This window comes from Trichosurus vulpecula, chromosome 8 (genome assembly GCF_011100635.1).
Source record: "Trichosurus vulpecula isolate mTriVul1 chromosome 8, mTriVul1.pri, whole genome shotgun sequence".
Lineage (NCBI taxonomy): Eukaryota > Metazoa > Chordata > Mammalia > Diprotodontia > Phalangeridae > Trichosurus > Trichosurus vulpecula.
Window position 1 is genome coordinate 114662734 of NC_050580.1, and position 19241 is coordinate 114681974.

Here is a 19241-nt window from a genome sequence, read left to right on the forward strand (position 1 = left end):
TAATAGGCAGTGGCTAAATAGAAGGCCAAATATCCCTGTGATGCTTTTAGTTAAGAAAATGAACCTGAAGTCTGTGAAGTAGGAAACCCAGGGCTTCCTGAGGCTGCTTTGCCTGGCTTTCTCCCAGGGATAATGACTTGAGGTCCAGAGATTGCTCTGTTTTGGGAAATGTGAGCCCCCTGACCACTGTATCTACACTTCTTGTGGACTGGTGGTTAAGCTTTAAAGGCCCAGAGATGGAGCATTGGAAGGGAAGGGGAAGTTCCACCTCTCCTTCTCTCAGGCCTCCTCTGAGGGCTGTCCAATATTTCTGTATGTGTCTTGTCCTCTCCTCTGCATGAGCTTCCTGGACCATCCTCTTCTCTGGAGGCTGTACCAAGAGGTTGACGTGAAGACCACCAGTGGGGGGGTGGGTAGAGGGGTCTGAGGCCAGCCCCAATAGTGCCAGATTTTATATTGAAATCTTAGACCTCCTGGTTATCTGCCAGATGTTTGTGGTGTACAGAATAACCACTCAGAAAGCGTCTGATGGCCAACCAGGAGCTGAGTCAGCTTCCAGGGCATCCTATGCTCCCAGAGGGCTAGTGGCCTGCAGGGTGTTATTTGGGAGGAATGTCACAGGAGCAGAGATTGAATCTGTAGGAGCTTTTTCTATATTCCAGCTCATAGGCAGGGAGTGACGTGTTCTCTGGGGAGAGGAGGGAGGAGCTGCTCTCACGACTTCTTTGCCTTCCCAGGAGCACCTTCTGCTCCATCATTGCCCAGCTGACCGAGGAGACGCAGCCTCTGTTTGAGACCACCCTCAAGTCCAGGGCTGTGTCTGCGGACTGTGATGCCAGGTTCACTTGCATTGTCACAGGTAAGGATGCTTTTTGGGAGCATCTGGCGCCGATCACCAGAGACTTAGGTTAGAGATGAAGGTTGGTGTGACCTTTGGTGACAGGTGACAAGTAGATGCTTATGTCAGCTTACTCGGCCCATGCTTGCCAAAAGGATGAAGTCTGCTTTCACCGGTGACTCCAGCTTCCCCCATTTTTTTTTGCCTTTTTTTCCCCTCCATGGTGTACCTTCCTTTTCTCCCTTTAGGGCTCAGGACCCCAGTAGTCCCACCTTCTTTGCAAACCTGTCCTCAAGCAGGAGAGGGTAGGAGAACCATAATAACAATGACAGCTTACATTCATATGGCAATTTTTGGAGGTGGAGACTTTTCACATACTTTCCCCCCACATACTTCACATTTGAGTCAGGGCAGGTATTATGCTATCCACTTTACAGATTATCCATTTACAGAACCTCAGAAAGGCAAGAGGCATCGCTAATAAGCGGCACACGTAGCCACAGTTTAGACTCCACCAGCCAGTGCCCTTCTTTCCATTCCACACTGCTTCCCTCATTCGTAGGATGGTAGAACTGGAAGGGACCTTGGAATGACCACCTCGTCCGCACCATTCGCTTTCCAAATCAGGCAACTGAAGCTTAGTATGTCCTTGATCTTAAGAAGGATAACATTTGCACAATTTATATTTATGTAGCACTTTAAGGTTCTCAAAGCGCCCTACCTGCATCGTCTCATTTGATCCTCCCATCAACCCCTTGAGACAAATAGCACAGCTATTTTAATCCCCATTTTATAGCTGAGGAAACTGAGTCTCAGGAAGGTTGTGACACGCCACACCAAATCACATTGGAGACCCGATTTAAATCCAGTTCATTTCTGACTCTGCATCTAGCACTTTCCCCTTGCACCGTGCTGCCTTTTTCCTGGTTGTATTTATATTTTAACAAGTCATAAGCCAAAGGAATGAATCTCTACTTGTGGAATTTCAAACATCAGGAAGCTAATGGGAGAAATATTTGTAGAGTAAAGGAGTATTTTCGGGTATTCTTGAAATCATATTACGGGGGTGGCTGCTTACTCCCCTTGTGCTTAAGACTAGCTTGTTCTGTGCATATGTCTATGTGGGACCCCCTGTGCCAAAATTCCTGTTTTCACATGCCTGTGTCCTGGTTTTCTGTTCCCAATTGTCAGCGGCTTTTGTACAGGTGGTAGTTGGTTCAGTGTGTGTGTGTGTGTGTGTGTGTGTGTGTGTGTGTGTGTGTGTGTGTGTGTTTGGCTTTACAGAAGAATTCCAGCATTTGCTCAGCGCTAGTATCATTGTTGTATTGAGGATCATATATTGTTATGATGGTATGTTCAGGTTGGTGAGGATCTAGATGGGATTCAATTTGACAAACATTTTGTCAGAGCCTACTAAGTACAGGGCACTGTGCTAGACTCCAGGTCTATAATGAGAAAAAAACCAAAACAGTTTCTGCCCTTAGGAAGCTTATGTTCTATTATATACAACAAAGCTGTAAATAAATGAAGGACAAAGAAAATGGACAGGGAGAAAGTGCCAACCACTGAGGTGGGGCAGGAACCCTGGATGGCTTAGCAGCAGAAGGCACTAGAGTTGAGTCTTGAGGGAAGGTTTCTGAGAGGCAGAGATAAGGTGGGAGGTAGTTACAGGAGTAGAAATGGTTTGTACCAATGCACAGAGATGAAGGATGGAATGGTCAAGTAGGAGAACAGCTAGTAGTCCAATTTGTCTGGAATGCCAATGAACTCAGATAATTTCTCAGGGATTGTTAATTCAGAGTGCAGGTCTAGGGAGAGCTCTCTTCCTATATCAAGCTCCCAGATGGAGTAGGTTGGGCTCCTTGATGGACAGGACAGGCTAGAGAGAACTGCATGCTGGAACCTGGAACACTGTTCTAAATAGGCCTCTTTAGAGAGCTAACCACTGCCCTTTAGTCACTGGAGCCTATTTGCTCCCCAAAAGAATACTATGTGCATCAGTGAAGGCTACACCACATAGGATTCAGGACCCTAATGTCCACTGGAATTTCACCCTCCTACTTGGGTAGTCACTGTTTAGAGCCGGACATAGAGCTAGAAAGAAATCTGGGCAGCGGATTTAACAAAGATCTGAAAAGAGAGGCTGTCTCTGTTCCATTCTTCTTAGGGGAGCTTCTTGCTTGAGTAGACAGGCTTAGCTAGTAGGAAGGACTGATCAGGGCATCGTCCAAGAAAGGTTTTGAGAATCGTAGCCCTGGATTTTCCAGTCCCAGAGCCTATCCTGTTCATCCCACAAGGGGCATCCTACAGCAGACCTAGAGTTAAATCTCCATGGCCTTCCTTCCATCAGCCGCACCCCTCAAGTGAGGGTGCTGTGAGATAATGTATGGAGAATTTTGTTGCAAAATAGGCAACTTTCTCATGGGTTCCATGCAGGGGGAAGAGGAATAGGGAGAACAAGGAGGCATGTATTACTTTTTATACTTGCGAATATTTTTAATGCCAGAAAATAGAATGGTCTGTGGAAATAGGTATTTATTCAATGAAAAGTCAAGTTGCATATGTTGCTTCCAGTAGACACAATTTTCAAATGTTGCCTGGGGCACAAAAATGTCATTTCCTGGAACTAGTCACAGCGATGATCCAGCAAGTGCCACAGCCACAGGTGCTTAGAAGGACACAACTTATCCCCCACATAATTTCTTTCATTATCATGAGCACCGGCTTGTTTGGTGGATTGAGGTCACTGTTATTTAGGCTTCCTGTGGCTTTCACTCCCTTTCCTGTTTATTTGACGGAAACTCACAATGTTTTGGTCTTCTCTTTTTGGGACCCTCCTGGAATAGATTGGGGACTCCATCAAAAGTGATCCTATACATGCCGCTGCATCCTATCTGCACATCTTGGGGAGGCCACTCAGAAATAGGGAAGCAGAGTCTAGAAAAGCCTGGTCTGGAGCAAGCTTGGGAAAGCAAGAGCATTCCAAAAGGCCTTAGGTCTTCAGCTCAGATGGTCCTGAACCAAACAAGACTTCCAGGCTCACCCTAGAGCAGACCTAGACTTAAATCTTCATGGCCTTCCTTCCATCAGCCCCATTCCTTTGAGGGTCTCCAAACCAAGGATGGCCAAAACACAGCTGGATCTCAGCTTGCTACTCCTTGCCAATCTCATTTTTCTTCTGTTCAGTAGGTTTACAACCCCAAAACTCCAAAGCCCTGTGTGAATATATGCATGGGTATTTTCTATCTGTGAAGCAGGAGCCCTACAATCTGAGTTACAAAGCAGTTCAGAGGTCATCTAGTCCCACCTCCTGTTCTGTGCAAGAATCTGGCCTTTGCTTGAATGTCCTTAGTATCCAAATTTATAAATTTTAGTATCCAAATTATCCAAATATCTAAATTTGCTTTCCCGTGAGTTTCCATAATTGGCCCCACTTCTGCCCTACCCTGTTAAGAATATAAGTTCTAAAAAAAAAAAAAAAAAGAATACAAGTTCCTTGGAGGTAGGGGCTGTTTTGTTTGTGTCCTTGTATCCTCAGTGCCTAGGACTGTGCCTGGCTCATTATAACAGATGTTTATTAATTGATTGATTCCAGCTTAAATCCTGGAATTTCTACAGGAAGCCTTTTCCAAACAATTCTGTTGATCATTTCCTGTAAATATTGCTTGTTTGGACATAGCTGTTTGCATGTTGCCTCCCCCATTAGAGAGGGAGCCCCTTGAGGGCAGGGAATGTTTTTTTTGCCTTTCTTTGTACCCCCAGCAGCTAGCACAGTGCCTGACAAATAGTAGGGACTTAGGAAATGTTTACTGACTGCCTGAATGGAGAAAAACAAACCAAGCCTAATCTCTTTTCCACAAGGCAGTCCCTCAGATATTTGAAGATATCATGTCCCTCCTAAGCCAAGGCGGTAACACGGAGAGATGAAATAGATAGTCTGTGCCACTGGAGGCTGATCTGCTCGGGGTGGTATGAGTGCCCATGAGGGTACAGCTAAATGAATCCATATCTTGGGTGAGTGCATGTCTTCTTCCTTGGCAGAGTTGAAAATAACTCGGTGATTAAGTCAAATTTCTTTCTGGGAGAACATTTCCTCAAGTCCTTGAGTTGTTTTGCAGCTCTGAGCCGCTGACCTTTCCCTGCCTGTTTGCATAAGCACCACAGTATGGTATCCAGGCTCTGAGACTGGCAGGTTCTAAGTTCCCTGAACTTCCTGCTTCTGAGAGCTTCCTCCAGCTGTCAGGCCACTCAGCTGATCCCTGTGGGAATCCGGGTTGGGAGGCACATCATGGGACAGGGAGGCTTGGAACCAGCCCCTCACAGTGGTGAGATCATTCCACAGAACGGCTGAGGACATTTGTGGTCCCTGGCATTTATCAGATGCACACAGATGCAGTGATGTAACCTGGGGCTTTTAGCTCAGTGGAAACATGGAGCTCACTTTACGGCTGGGGTTGGATGGGAAGAGTGCCAGGGTTGTTCTAGATCCATTTTTATCTCCCAGTCCTGCCCTAGTTAGACCCCAGTGTCCCCTAGTCAATTTAACTCAACATTTACCGGGTGCCTACCATGTGCCAGGCACAGGTTCCTAAAACACGCTTTATGCTTCTTGCCTCTGTACCTTTGTTCATGCTGTTCCCTCCACCTGGCATGCCGTCTTCCTCATCTCATTTTGTTGAAATTCCACCCATCTTTAAAGGGCTGTCTTAAATGCCTTCTCCTCTCTGAAATTTACCCTGATTCACCATGACACCCTGTCCCCCAACTCCCAAGCTGGAAAACTTCTCTTCTTTAAACCAGGAAAGCACTTTGTTTTTAGGTCTCACAGCATGTATTGGTACTGCCATGTAATTCAGTTACTTGCATCTTTGTCTTATCTGCCTTGTTGTAAGCTTTTTCAGGACAGATGTGGTATTTACATATTCATTTTTGAATCTTCCCTAGCACCTAGGACTGTTTCTTGCATATTTAACTCAATAAACATTTATTAGATATTTATAGGAGAAATTATTATGTTAATGTTTATGACCTCCAAAAGACACCTCTTAGGTAGGAAGTGTGTTATAGTCGCTGGAGAATAAGGGTAGTGACTGAGTAAGACTGTATCTCTGAGGACAGAGCCAGAGCCCAAACAGTAGGAACGATTGGTATTTGGAAACATAGAATTAGCTGGGTTTGGTGGCACACACTTCTCATGCCACATACTAGAGAGGCTGAGGTTGGTGGATCTCTTGAACACAGGAACACAGGAATTCTGAGCTGCAGTGGGCAGGGCAAGCAGCACCAGGCTACTAAAGGAGGGGCAGCCATAAATATCAGAAACAACCTGCTGCCATGTTGATCAGTGATGGGATTGGGTCTGTGAGAAGCCCTCATACTTCCAGCCTGGAAGAAAGGGATGCAGAAATAATTTCTTATGTAATCTTGGTCAAGTTATGTAAAAGAACAAAATAAAACCTTCTTGGGCCTGAGCTTTCTCATCTGTAAAATTAGTTGGGTAGAACTGATGATCACTTAGGTCCTTCTCAGCTCTGTGAGTCCATGATTAGACAGAACAGGATAGACAGAAAGATAGTAAACTGCGAGTCAGGAGACACACTGGTTCCCCTGATTTGTTGAGATCTTGAGTAGGTCACTTTGTCCCTCTGGGCCTCATTTCTTCATCTGTAAAATAAGGGGGTCAGGCTTGAAGACCTCCAATATCTCTCCCCTTTCTGATATTCCATTTTACTTTGATCCTGTGATTGACCCACTCCACTCTTGCCAGTTTATAGAATATTCAGGTACTGGGGGAAAAGGCTAGGTATCAGTGGTTAGCTGTCTCTGAGTCCTTCCAGGCTCTCCTGCCTGGAGGTCTGGGAGTTTCCTTCTTAGAGGCAGCTAGGTGACATAGGAAGACCTGAGTTCAAATCTTGCCTCAGAGCCTACCTGTGTCATTCTGGACAAGTCACGTGATCTCTGTCTGCCCCAGTATCTTCACCTATAACATGAGAATTATAATAGCATCCTACCTCTTAGCGTTGTTGTGAAATAATATTTGTAAAGTACTCTGCAAACCTTAAAGTGCTAAATAAAAGCCAGCTACTGTTATTATTAAGGCCTCTCTGCCTTAGCAAGACTGAGTTTCTAAACAACAGCATGGTTCAGTAGTGCTTGGGGCCTGTCACTGGGAGTCTTCTTCCTTGCTCCCAGATGATTTGGAATTGCTGTCTCTACAATGCTGTCCTACTTCCTCCTCAGGATACCCGGAGCCCGAGGTGACGTGGTACAAAGATGATGAGGAGCTGGACCGCTACTGTGGCCTGCCAAAATATGAGATTTCTCAGCAGGGGAATCGGCACACCCTACAGCTGTACAAGTGAGTGGGAGTGGGAGTGTGTGGGCCGCTCCCTTCACAGATGCAGGGGAGGGGAGTGAAGGCATCTGTGTTGGGATGGATGTGGTGAGAGGTGGCTTTGTGTCAGTCACTGAAGGGGAAATACTCAGTGACATTTGAGTCCAATGGAAGTTGGAGGAAGCTATAGATCTGCTCTTCTCAGGGAAGAGTGGAATGGAGACGGACTGAGAGGTCTTATTACACCCTGACCCTCATGAAGGCAATTCTCTTGGGGCCCCTCCAGCCTGTAGGAGAGAGAAGACTGACTGTCCAAAGCAATAGGGGAGGCGACCCACTAGATTAGTGCCATTCATTTAGCCAGGACCCATCTCTGCCTGGGGAGTCAAGAATCCTGACTGCTTTGGTGCTAAGACTAAGTCTTTCCCTCCTCCCCCAGGCCCTGGTACAAAAGCTTATAGGACTTAGGTCTACTAGGGGTCTTAAAGATCATCTGGTCTAACCCTCTCATTTTTCAGATGGGGAAACTGAGACCTAGGGAGACTATATGACTTCACAGAATCTTAGAGTTGGAAGGGAGTTCAAGGTTTATATATAGCATAGTCTGTACTTGACTAAGAATTTCCCCTACAGTATTCTTGACAAATGATCTTCCAGCCTTTGCTGGAAGATCTCTAGGGAGGGAGAACCCACTACTTTCTGAGATAGTCCATTGCCTTTTTTTGGAATCATTCTGATTATAAGGAAATTTTTCCTTCCATCAAACATAAATCTGCCTTTCTGCAACTTCTGCAACTGTCTCATTCTGCATCTTGAACCCATCATTATTTTATCATGATGTGGCTAGCATGCAATAGCGTGCTGATAATGTTTAATAGCCGGCTCTCCAGGAGGAAAATATATTCATGACAAACTTTTAAGTTTAATCTGCATATTAACATTTTCTCTGTCACTTTCTTAAGTCTAGATACTCAATAAAAGAGTAAATCAAGCCTTGATATGTAGTATTGTCTGATTTCCAAGGTAAAAGTGTGCACACTGAGAATTTAACCTCACTGTCTATCCTCTGGAATTGTGGCTGATCATTGTGTTGACCAGAGCTCCTAAGTCTTTAAAAGTTACTCATCTTTAGAATGCTGTGGGTATTATATAAATCATTCTCCCAGTTCTGCTTGCTTTACTCTCCATCAGTTCAAAATGTCTTCTGAGGTTTCTCTGAACTATATTTATAGGCATTTCAGTTTCTAATTCTTTGCCACTATCGGAAGGGTTGCCATAAATATTTTTGTTCATAAAAATCCTTTGGGGTATGAGCCTGTTAATGGTATTGCTGCCGCCTCTTTATTTTACAGAGGAGGGAGTCAAGGCCCAGAATGGTTAAGTGCTTTGGCCAAGGTTATATAACTAGTAAATGAATAAGCCAGGACAAGGACCCAAGAGTCCTGATGCCCAGTCTAGGACTTTGCCCATTGCACCATACTGTCTGGTTTTTGTCATGTTCTATACCAGAGATGGGGAACTTGCAGCCTCAGGGCCACATGTGGCTCTCTAGGTCCTCAAGTGTAGCCCTTTGAATCCAAACTTCACAATAAAAGGATTTGTTCTGTAAAACTTGGGCTCAGTCAAAAGGCTGCTTCCAAGGACCTAGAAGGCCACAGGTTCCCCACCCCTGTTCTATACTGTATTTCAGAGTTTTACAGATACACAGACCAGAAGCCCTATTGTTCCTGTAACCCACTTCTGAGCATTAGGTAGTCCATGTTTCAGAGACTCCTTCCTACCTGTTCTCATGTCACGGTGACCTGAGGACGGGTATTCTTAGAGCTGCTGTGGTTCCTGGGAATGGAAGAATGATGTGGCCTAACTCAGCTTGGAAGGACTTTGTTCCAGGGAAGAGAGTAGAGCTGAGCCCCTCAGAATGAGGGAGGTGCTAATCCTATACCCCAGGATTTGTAGTTGTAGCTATAGTGACTATAAGGGGTTCTGACCCTTTGGAAATACCCATCTGTAAGTCTTCTTCCCCCAGAGCTTCTGTGATGCCATCTGCTCCTGTTGGGGACTCTCCTGAACCCCGCTTGATTGTGGTTATGTGTTCAATCACTTGCCTTCCTTGGGTTTTAGTTTCTTTATCTATGTGGTGGGAGAATTAAAATGTAATTAAAATGTAACAATTGTCCAGTACTCTTACTGGACTTGGAGTCAGGAAAACCTCAGTTCAACTACTGCCTCAATCAAAGAAACGCATTAGCTGGCCCTGGGTCAGTCACTTAATGTCTCTGTGTCTCAGTTTCTTCATCTGTAAGTTGGGAGTAATGGTAGCACCCACCTCCATAGGGTTGTTATAAGGATCAAGTGAGTGTAAAGTGCTTTGCAAACTTTAAAAAGCTTTGTGAATCAGACAACAAGAATCTACTATGTTCCAGGCACCGTATTAAATGATGGGGAGACATGAAAAGACAAAAGACAGTTCTTGTTCTCAAAGAACTTACAGTCCAATGGGGAGACAACTATGTACAAACAAGATATGTAGAGGAGAAATTGCAAGGTATCTAGCGGATCTGGAGTCAGGAGGGCCTGAGTTCAAATGTGGACTCAGATACTTATTAGCTACGTGACCCTGGGTAAGGTGCTTAACTCCCTCCTCCTCCCCCCAAAAATGAATGAATGAATGAATTGGAGATACTCCACAGAGGGCAGGCATTAGCATTAAATGGGGATTGAGATAAGTTTTTTACAGAAGTGGGACTTTAGTGAAGACTTTCAGGAAGCCAGGGAGTCAGAGATGAGGATAGAGTTAGTTCCAGGCATGGGAGCACCCAGTGAGAGTGCCCAGAGCTTGGAGGTGGAGTGTCTAGTACAGGGAACATTGGTGTGAGGAATGCTGGCTTTTTCTACCAGGCTGAGTTATGCCAGTGTGAATAAAGGCTTTTTCCAATGTGCAGGGTGGGGGGGTGGTGGAACCTGGTGCTTGGGTGGGTTCTCAATCTGCCAGGATCAGGGTACTGCTTCCTCACCTGACTGTTTGTGCCTCTAGGTGCCAAGAAGAAGATGCTGCTATCTACCAGGCATCTGCTCGAAATGCCAAGGGCATTGTGTCCTGCTCAGGAGTCTTGGAAGTGGGGACCATGACTGAGTACAAGATTCACCAGCGATGGTTTGCAAAGCTGAAGAGGAAGGCAGAGGCAAAGATGCGGGAGATTGAGCAGAGCAGGAAGTATGGGAAGATGGTGTCGGAGGTTGACACAGTACGTAAACTCAGTCCAGATCGATTTCAGCGGAAGCGGCGGCTGAGTGGGGCAAGGGAGCAAGGTCCTTCTGCTTCTTGTAAGGACCTTGAGGATGGAGCCCTGGAGCCTGAGCTTGAAGGAGAGACCAATGAGCCACCGTGGAGCCCAGCCATTGGTCTGGCCAATAGCTTTACAGGGGGCGAGGTCACCAGTAATGGTGATGCCACCTTGGAGAGCAGTGAGGAGAGTGGAGATGGCATTCTGTCTTACATCTGTGAAGCTGTGGAGCTCATCTCCCAGAGACCACCCACCAAGGAGTCTGTGGCCAAGAAGAAGAAGAAAGAAGAGGGGCCAAGCCGCAAGGGGACAAGGACAAGTGAGCAAAAACCTGAAGGAACAAGAACATCTGAAAATCCCACCCTAACCACTGCAGAATCAGACTCCAGCTGGCCACGTGGTCACATGGAGGTGAAGAATACCCCACTTGCTCAAAGAGAGAGTTCTTCAAAGGCCACAAAGCTGGACAGGACAGATGGGACCCTGGAATCAACTTCTCCTGTGGCACAGGAGGCTAGAAACTCAAGCAAAATTGGGGTCAAGACTGGCAAGGGCCCAAGAGCCCCTACCCCAGAGGGCAATGTTTATTTCTCCTTAAAGGACATGTACCTGGAGAACACCCAGTCTACTGCCACTGAGAAAAGACTCCAGACCCCAAGTGGAAGTTCCCAAAGTGGTATCCCTTTGGGGGCCTTACCAGGGAGAGAGACAGGAGGAGAGAAGTTGCCTCCTGGCCAGTCAGTGCCCCCCTCTGCCCAACAGCCTCCCAGGGTATTTAATAGAAAAAGATTTGCCCCTCCTAAACCAAAATGTGACCTCAACAGTGATTCCCAGCCTTCTGCCTCTGTGGGTACCCCCTCAGGAGTTTTGGGCCCTTCTCCCCAGCAAGGGGCCCAGACCTTGGAAATTTCCCCTGAGCCAGCAGCCACTGTCCCAACGCCCCCAGCCCGGCGAAAGCACAAGACCCGGGAGAGCCCTGCTCAGAAGCCGATGGCCCACAGGACCCCTTGTGAGGTAAGAGTGACGTGACAGCTTTTTTGAGAGTCTGACTTCATGGAAAATGTTTCCAAAGCAGTCTGGCAGCCAGAGTGCTCAGAGTTATTTATGGAAAGGGAGTGGGGAGGAGACACAGTGCCAGGCAGGGCCAGGGGACATTTGCTGCAACCCCATACCCAGGGCCCATCACCTAATTCCAAATCTACAGGGATGACAAAACCTGTCTGTGGGCTGCCTGAGCCCATTTGCCCTCAAAATACAGGAAAATCTCTTCCTCTAGTGTCCTACTGTCTGAGGAGGAGATCCACTGTGACCAAGGGCAGTTTTTAAAGGCTTCAGGGGCTAGAGTGGCTTTCCCTGGGGAATTGGAAGCCTAATTCACCCCAAGGACAGGGGCATTGACAGTACAGTCATGCCCTGAGTCTATGACTGCATCTGTTCCTGACCATCTCTTTTACTCTGTGTGTCTAGTTTGGTCATTTAATCGGTGTTTCCAGGAGCTGCTGGGCTTGTGGGAACCTTGTCGATATCCCTGTTATCCTGCCCAATGTGAAGGCATATCCCTCTGCCAGCTAATGAGGAGGCAGGGCTGTGGGACCAGATGGCCATTTCAGGGTGGTGGAGATGAACTACAGGGGATGGACAAAGTGGATTTTCTACCAACCAGGATCCCTCATGTTCCAGAAATTCCCTTAAGACACTTGAAAACGATGCCAACTTGGTGGCACAGTGGATAGAGTAAGGGAGATCTTACTTTGAATCCTGACTCAGACACTTACTAGCTGTGGTCAAGACACTTTACCTCTTGGTCTCAGTTTCCTCATCTGTAAAAAGAAGATAGTAATAGCCACCTTATAGTGTAGTTGTAAGGATCAAGTATGATAATGTTTTTAAAATGTTTTGCAAGCTTTAAAACTCTCTTTATAAATGCTAGCTGTCTCTGGGCAGCTCCTCAACCGTGACTCTCTTAATACCAACCCTTGGATTAGATCTGTGATTACCCTTCCCATGTTAGATAGTACTCTAGCAAGGGATGGTTCAGTGCAGAAGCTGGGGTATAGTGGGACTCTCTGGGACTTCTTTCATCCTACCTGACCACTGGAGAGATCATTGCAGCATCTGAACAGCTCTACTGAAAATGTCGGTTCTATAGGACAATGTGTGCTGTCCACTTAGCTTCCTTATCTGTAAAATGGGGAAAATTATGCTAGTAACCTTACGGGGTTGTGGTGGGGCTCAAATGAGGGAGCGTATGTAAAGGGCTTTGAAAACTTTAAAGTATCCCATTAATATCAATGATAATGACAATGGCTTCTTTACAGTGATTGGATCTGGATTTAGAGTGCTCGGGTTCCAATGTTGATTCTGCCATTTATTCTTTGGTAATAATTACCTTTGGTAATTCACCTTGGGCAGATGATCTTTCCCGATCTATAAAATGAGGAAGTTGGAACTGATGACTTCTAAGGTTTCTTTTTGCTCTAAATCTATGAGATGCATATGCTCTTTGACTGTATTCTCTGTAAAGGCAAAGAACAACCCTGTTATAATAAAGGGCCAGACTTTTTATTTTGGAGAATATAGATATTCACTTGTATATCCATCAGCAGGCATTTTGGGGACATTGACTTGGTGCCCAGTCCTTCAGAGAGACAAAGGAGGAAGACAGGGCCCCTTGTCCTTGAGGAGCTCACAGACTAGTTAAGGAGACAGATGGACACTCATGAAGCAGGAAAAGGACAATTTAGGGCCCAGCTGGGTGATACTGATAGGATGTCGGCAGGGAGGAATTCCGCAAAGAGAGGGAGATCAGGGTGAGTGTCCTTGAAGAAATTGCCAGGCCCTATCAGGAGCTTCCTGCAGCCCCCCACCCTGTGGCTATTATCTGGCAGCAGTGGAGGCTTTTAGATTTTAGTCTTCCTGGGAACAAAGAGGGTAGCTATATCTGGAGACCCGGAGCCTGAGCTGCTGAAATCTGGAAATGTGGAGCCTAAGGGCTCTGGGGGTGGGGGTAGGGAAGTGGGGGAAGGGTGAGCATCTTCTCAAGCAGAGAGAGCTGGGGATTGTGGATCAGAAGCAGTTATCAAGTTGGTGAGGGGTTTGATAAAGACGTGGGCTCCTGAGTTTCTGGTAACACAAAGTGTGCTATGTTAGGTGAAGTGTCCAAGACTTATACCTCAGGTGTTGTTGTTGTGTTTGTTCTTCGTTTTCGAAGAGGACCATGACATCAGGGAAGTGATGACATGACTTGCACTTGACTTTGATTTGAGTGAGGGTGGGCCGTGCAAGGTCACCAGCCTCACTTTCTCCTCCAGATCCATCTGGGTCCAGTGGCCTGATATTCATGGCCCAGGATGCATTAGGAGACCCTAGCCCTTCCAGGCTGAGATCTTTTCAGGTTCTCACTTTGAGTGAGGTAATGCCTATTAGTGAATAGGCCTCTTTAAGAAGTTAGTCAAGGAATGGCCCCTTTAATCAAAAACTCAAAAAGAAAAAAAAATTCAAACTGGGAGGGGAAGACCCTCAGGGTTCCTGGCCAACAGAGAAACAGTTACTATTTAGTATTTACATTCACTCTGTGCTAGGAGGGCAGGGTCCTATAGTCCAATTTATGAGCTCCAGAGTACCCCAGGTCTAGGGATTGTAGGAACATACATTACATGGAAGGAACTGACCCATTCAGAACACTGCCTGTGTTTCTTCCTGCCCACCCAAGAGAAGGGAAGTGTTGGTGTGATCTGCTGAGGGCAGAGGCCCCAAAGGGACAGGATCTGGGACTTCACATCATCCTGAGGAACTGGTAGACATAAGGTGGAGAAGCAGGCTTAGGGAAATCTTTAGAGAGAACAGCTCTTAATCCAGCCCGCCTGGGAGAATAGGATGCTCCAAAGTTGTCCGTGACTCTTTCCTTCTCTCCTCTTGGTTCTGTTCTCAGCCCAACAAAGACCATAAATCCAGTGCCAAGTCTTCCTGCAGAGTGTCATGCTATAGACCTCAGATCAGGTGGAAAGGAATTCTGATGCTCTAGAATTGAGGGAAGCACCAGGCTTTGCCTGTGGCCAAATCCTTCCCACCTAGCCTCAGTTTCTAGTGGGAAGCCCAATACAGTAGGGCATGAGACAGACAGATGGTAAGGTTCCCATTAGTACTGTCCTGGTAAGGACAGAGCAAGGCTTCAGTGAGGCTAGTAGTCTGGCTGCAAAGGAATCACAGAACAGGCATAATAGGTATGATAGATAGCAAGGACCTGTGCGGTTTAGAGGAAAGAACACTGGATCCGGGGCCAGGAGAGACCTAAGTTCTAGTACCAACTGACATTGGCTAGCCACGTCCCTCTACAAAATGGAGTTAATAGTATTTACTTCACTGAGAAGCTGTGTAGGATAGTGGATAGAGAGGTCATCTCGGATCTAGAAAGACCTGAGTTCAAGTTCTGCTTCTGACACGTACTAGTTCTGGGACCCTAACTTCCCAGTACTCTAGGCAATTCTTTAAGACTGTAAGTTGTAGAGAAGGGGCAGACCTGGATTGGTAGAGGGAATTTTCTCATCCAAGCCTCCTCCATACCAGTGAAATCACTGCTCTGGTCTCTATCCTTGTTTACCTCCCAGTATCAATTGGGGACCAAGTGATACAATGCATGTAAACAGCTTTGCAAACTTTAGCAACACAAACACCACCGTCTTATTTCTTACTCTCTCCCTGTTCTCAGGCCCTGGAGACCCAGGTGGTCCGAGCTCCTGCAACATCTGCTGACAGCAGTTCTGCTGCAGAGTGTCTCAGCCACAACCGTGAAGGAAAACAGGGGAGCAGTGAGCCCATGGATGTGGAGACCCAGGAAGAAGAGAGGACAAAGAGGGATGGAAAGAAGCCAATGGATGTTAGTGCCCAGATGGAGAGTGCACAGGAAGGTGTGAGGACACAGGAGGACTCGAGGACACGTGCTGATTTGAGGACACAGGCATATGTGAACCGACAGGTGGTTGGGAGAACCCATGTGGATCGCACAGAGAGAGATGAGAGGACACAGGTGGTCACAGTAACACGGCCAGAGAGGGAGAGTAGCCATGACCTGCAGCCTGGGTTCCAGACAACAGGGGCTCCTCAGAGACCTAGCCACTTCAAGAGGCTGCCCGTGGAATCCTCCCATCCTTCACAGGGCAGGTCTGAGGAGACACAGATTCCAGCCCTTGGGAACCCACAAGGGAGCCTCCCAGGCCCTCTTGGGCCAGAAGCTGGGGGGAGGTCAGTGGACAGAAAGGAAAGCAGAAGGCTAGGGGAACCAGGCTCTATCAAAGTTGACAAAGTTGTTCGACAGCCCCAGGTGGGGTTGCCTCTGCCCACTGAGGAGCCAATAAACACTGACTATGAGGCCTGTATGAAAGGGTCTGACCCTGTGGTAGGGACAACCTTGGGCCTTGCCTCTGACTCCCATCCAACTTCTCCCAAAAGCACCAAGGCCCCCAGCACTCCTAGCCTGAAGGCAGTCTGCCTCCCAAAGAATATGCAGGAAAAACAAGTCCAAGGAGGGCCTTCTGAGGTGGCTGTGATGCCTCATCCAGAAGCAGCCTGGGCCTCAGGGCGCTCTGAGCCAGAGCCTCCCTGTGAAGCCTTGCCCAGAGTGGGAACCCCCAGCCAGGGTCATCGTGCAGATACTGAGGCTGCGATGAGTGAAGGGAATGATCTTGGTGCTCATGGGGTGTCTGAACCTGAGATTCCAGGAGCTGGGCTGAGGGCTCCCAGCCCCGTAGCCCCTGACAGTGGCCTCATTGATTCCTTGAAGAATTATTTACTTCTGCTCTTGAAGCTTTCCAGTGCAGACACAGACCGGAGTGAAACTGAAGCCAGAGGGAGACCAGAGGGCCAGCAGCCCCCTGCAGGGGGACCCGGTCCCCCAGACACTCTGGCACCGACAGTGGAGATCGCTGGCTTGAGCCCCCGGACATCTCGGAAGATCCTAGAGCGAGTGGAGAACAACCACCTCATTCAGAGTGCACAGAGCTTGCAACTGAGCCCCTGTACCTCCCGCCGGCTCACCGGCCTCATTGACCAGGAGGTACAGTCTGGCCACAAGGCCCTGGCAGCAGGGAAGCCACTGGGAAGATACCCCAGTCCACTGACTGTCCCTACCATTGTGGTGGGGGAGGAGACCCAGGAGCAAGGCCCAGAGAAAAGTAACAAGGGGACTTCTGAGGAAATTAGGACTGGGCCCAAGGAAAGCAGAATGGGGGAGTCCCTTTGGGTCAGTGGGGATCAAGGGTCCCTCAGGATGGGGGAGCCTCTTGGGGAGAACAAGACAGAGGAGCCCTTCAGGGATGCAGAGCTCTCAGGAGATAATGGAGGGAGTCTCCCAGGTGCAACCCCAGAGGAGCTGGCCTTGGGAGCTCGGAGAAAGAGATTTCTCCCAAAGGCCAAAGTGGCTGGGGAGGGGGAAGCACCTGCTCCTGAAGATAGAGAAAGCCCCACAGTTTCTCCTCGTGGGTCCAGGAAGAGCCTGGCACCTGGATCCCCACTGACTCCCCCGAAGGAGAGACATTCCCCTTCTCAGAGCAGAAAGATGCTTGAGGTGCCTCGTCCAGATGAAGACTTTGCAGACCTGGGTAGTGGGCCAGATATGGAGTTGGCCCCTGAAGACAGCAAACAGGAGGAGACAGCCAAGCCCAGAAAAACCAAAGACCTTTTCAAGGGTGAGAGCTGGCTTGGGAAAGGAGGGTAGAAAGTTCGTGGGAGAGAACTGGACACAGGGCCTTGGTACCTCATGTAGTGAAGAGAGGATGTCTAAAGAGGTGTGTTTTAGGGGGAGCTGGTTAAAGGGGGCCCAGGTTTTGCCGAGGGGCCTGGGATTTAAATTTATGCTCTTGTTCTTGCCCCTTCTATAGGGAAGACTCCTGTGTTCTTATTTACCTGACCCCTTCCTTTGGTCCCTCTTTAAACCCTGGTGTGGGGACCAGTTGCCCCAAGAAGTAGCATTTGGAAACAGTGGTTAAAACCTATTGCAGACGGGCATGGGGTCAGGGCCAAGCAGGGCTCTTGAAATCAGGAAGGCTCTAGAACTCCTAATGCCAGTCTGTTGCCTAGGAACCCTTTCTGTTTTTTCTCTATGCCAGGGCTCAGACTGTCCCCTCAGGCCTCACTTGGGATTCAATTAAATAGCAATTCAGTTTAACAGACACTTGTTAAGGGACTGCTCCAGGCAGCACCCTGTACTTGGGAGGATAGATACAACATTTAGATAAGATAAATACCCTGCTTTCTCATAGTTTATAGTCTAATGGGGAACAGTAGCACTCACGAGTAACTATCTTATAAAATAGTATGTGGAAATGCATAATAAGGATGTAAAGTATTATGTGAGGTTGGGGCGTGGGTGGATGAAGGCTGTAATGACTGGGGGATCGGGGGATGGGGGAGAACCAATGAAAAGAATGCTGTCTCTGGAGTCTCAGGTTCAAATCCCATGTCTGATGCTTCCTACCTGTATTACCTTGGGCAGGACAGTTAACTTCTTTGAGTCTTGGTTTGCCCGTCTACAAACTGAGAGATTGGATTTAATGGACTGTCTGTTCTCTTCCGTCTCTACCCCTATGATCCTATGGATCAGGCTTCAGAGGATGGATGAACAGGTGGAGAGAGCGAAAGCATGGGCATTTCAGGGAGAAGCTAGATCAGTATCGCAAAGGTGACCTGGCACTGTAATTCCTCACCTTTTCAACTCTTTCCTCAAGTACCAGTTTGTACCACTGCACCAAAATGGCAGCTCAGAGAGTGAAAAACTTAGCCAGAGTGACAGCGAATCCTCAGCAGGGTTATACTGCAAAGCCAGACATCCTGATTTCCAGCTTTCCACGTGTCCCTAGACTTGTATACAAATAAAAGCAAAGGGAAGAAGTTAATTCATTGAATGTTGAGCTAGAAGGAACCTTAGAGATCATCTTTTCCAAAGTCTTTTTCTATTTTGCCAATGAGGAAACAGCATCCATGGGTTAAGTGAATTGGCTGAGGTCACACAGTTTGAACTCAGGTGTCCTGACTCCAGATCCAGTGCCCTTCTTACTGCCACCCTGGAGAAGACTTGGGGAAGATCCAGTTCTCCTAAGAAAGAGAGGGGCTTTCACCAGACTTATAGAGTTCCATTTCCCCATCAGCCCCCCAGGTCATACGGAAGATCCGAGTGGAACAGTTTCCTGATGCTTCTGGAAGCCTGAAGCTGTGGTGTCAGTTCTTCAACATCCTCAGTGACTCGATATTGACCTGGGCCAAGGACCAGCTCCCTGTGGCAGAGGTAGAGCGGAGGTAAGGGGCCTGGCTGCTTTGGCCAGAGCCTGGTGCTTTCAGAGCCTGGGTTCTCCACACCCAGTGGTCCTGAGAGCTGAGAGGGCTCAACAATAACGTGCTGGAGTCTCTACTATCCCTGGAACTCACTGGGGAGCCAGCTTTTGTTTTGTTAGGAACACCTTGTGTTGTCGCCTTTTCCTACTTCTTTTGGTCAGAGTGAGGGTTCCGGTGGGCCCTTGTGAGCCCGAAGTTCTGCAGTCCAGGTCACATTCCCACATTCTGGATTCTGTTTTTTGTTTGCAGTGCGGGAGATGAAGGGCCGGCGGCCTTAGCGATTGTTCAGGCTTCACCTCGGGACTGTGGTGTCTATCAGTGTACCATCCGAAATGAGCACGGCACAGACTCTACTAACTTTTGTCTCAGCCCTGAGGGTGAGTGAAGATCTTGTTTAGCCCCTGTCCACTGCCCTGGGACCCACAACACATATAACTGTTCAATAAAGCTCTTAGGCACA

General features: G+C 47.7%; 1 protein-coding gene across 2 annotated transcripts in view; it reads left to right on the top strand.

Annotated features, from left to right (window-relative positions):
- The window catches only part of ALPK3 (alpha kinase 3), a 45361-nt gene that overhangs the window by 13232 nt on the left and 12888 nt on the right, over positions 1-19241 (top strand). For both annotated transcript variants that reach the window (XM_036737024.1, XM_036737025.1), the window contains 6 exons: positions 738-859; positions 7079-7196; positions 10207-11470; positions 15165-17139; positions 18598-18745; positions 19031-19158. In XM_036737024.1, the coding sequence (XP_036592919.1) occupies positions 738-859; positions 7079-7196; positions 10207-11470; positions 15165-17139; positions 18598-18745; positions 19031-19158 (3755 nt within the window). The remainder of the gene's footprint in view (positions 1-737; positions 860-7078; positions 7197-10206; positions 11471-15164; positions 17140-18597; positions 18746-19030; positions 19159-19241) is intronic.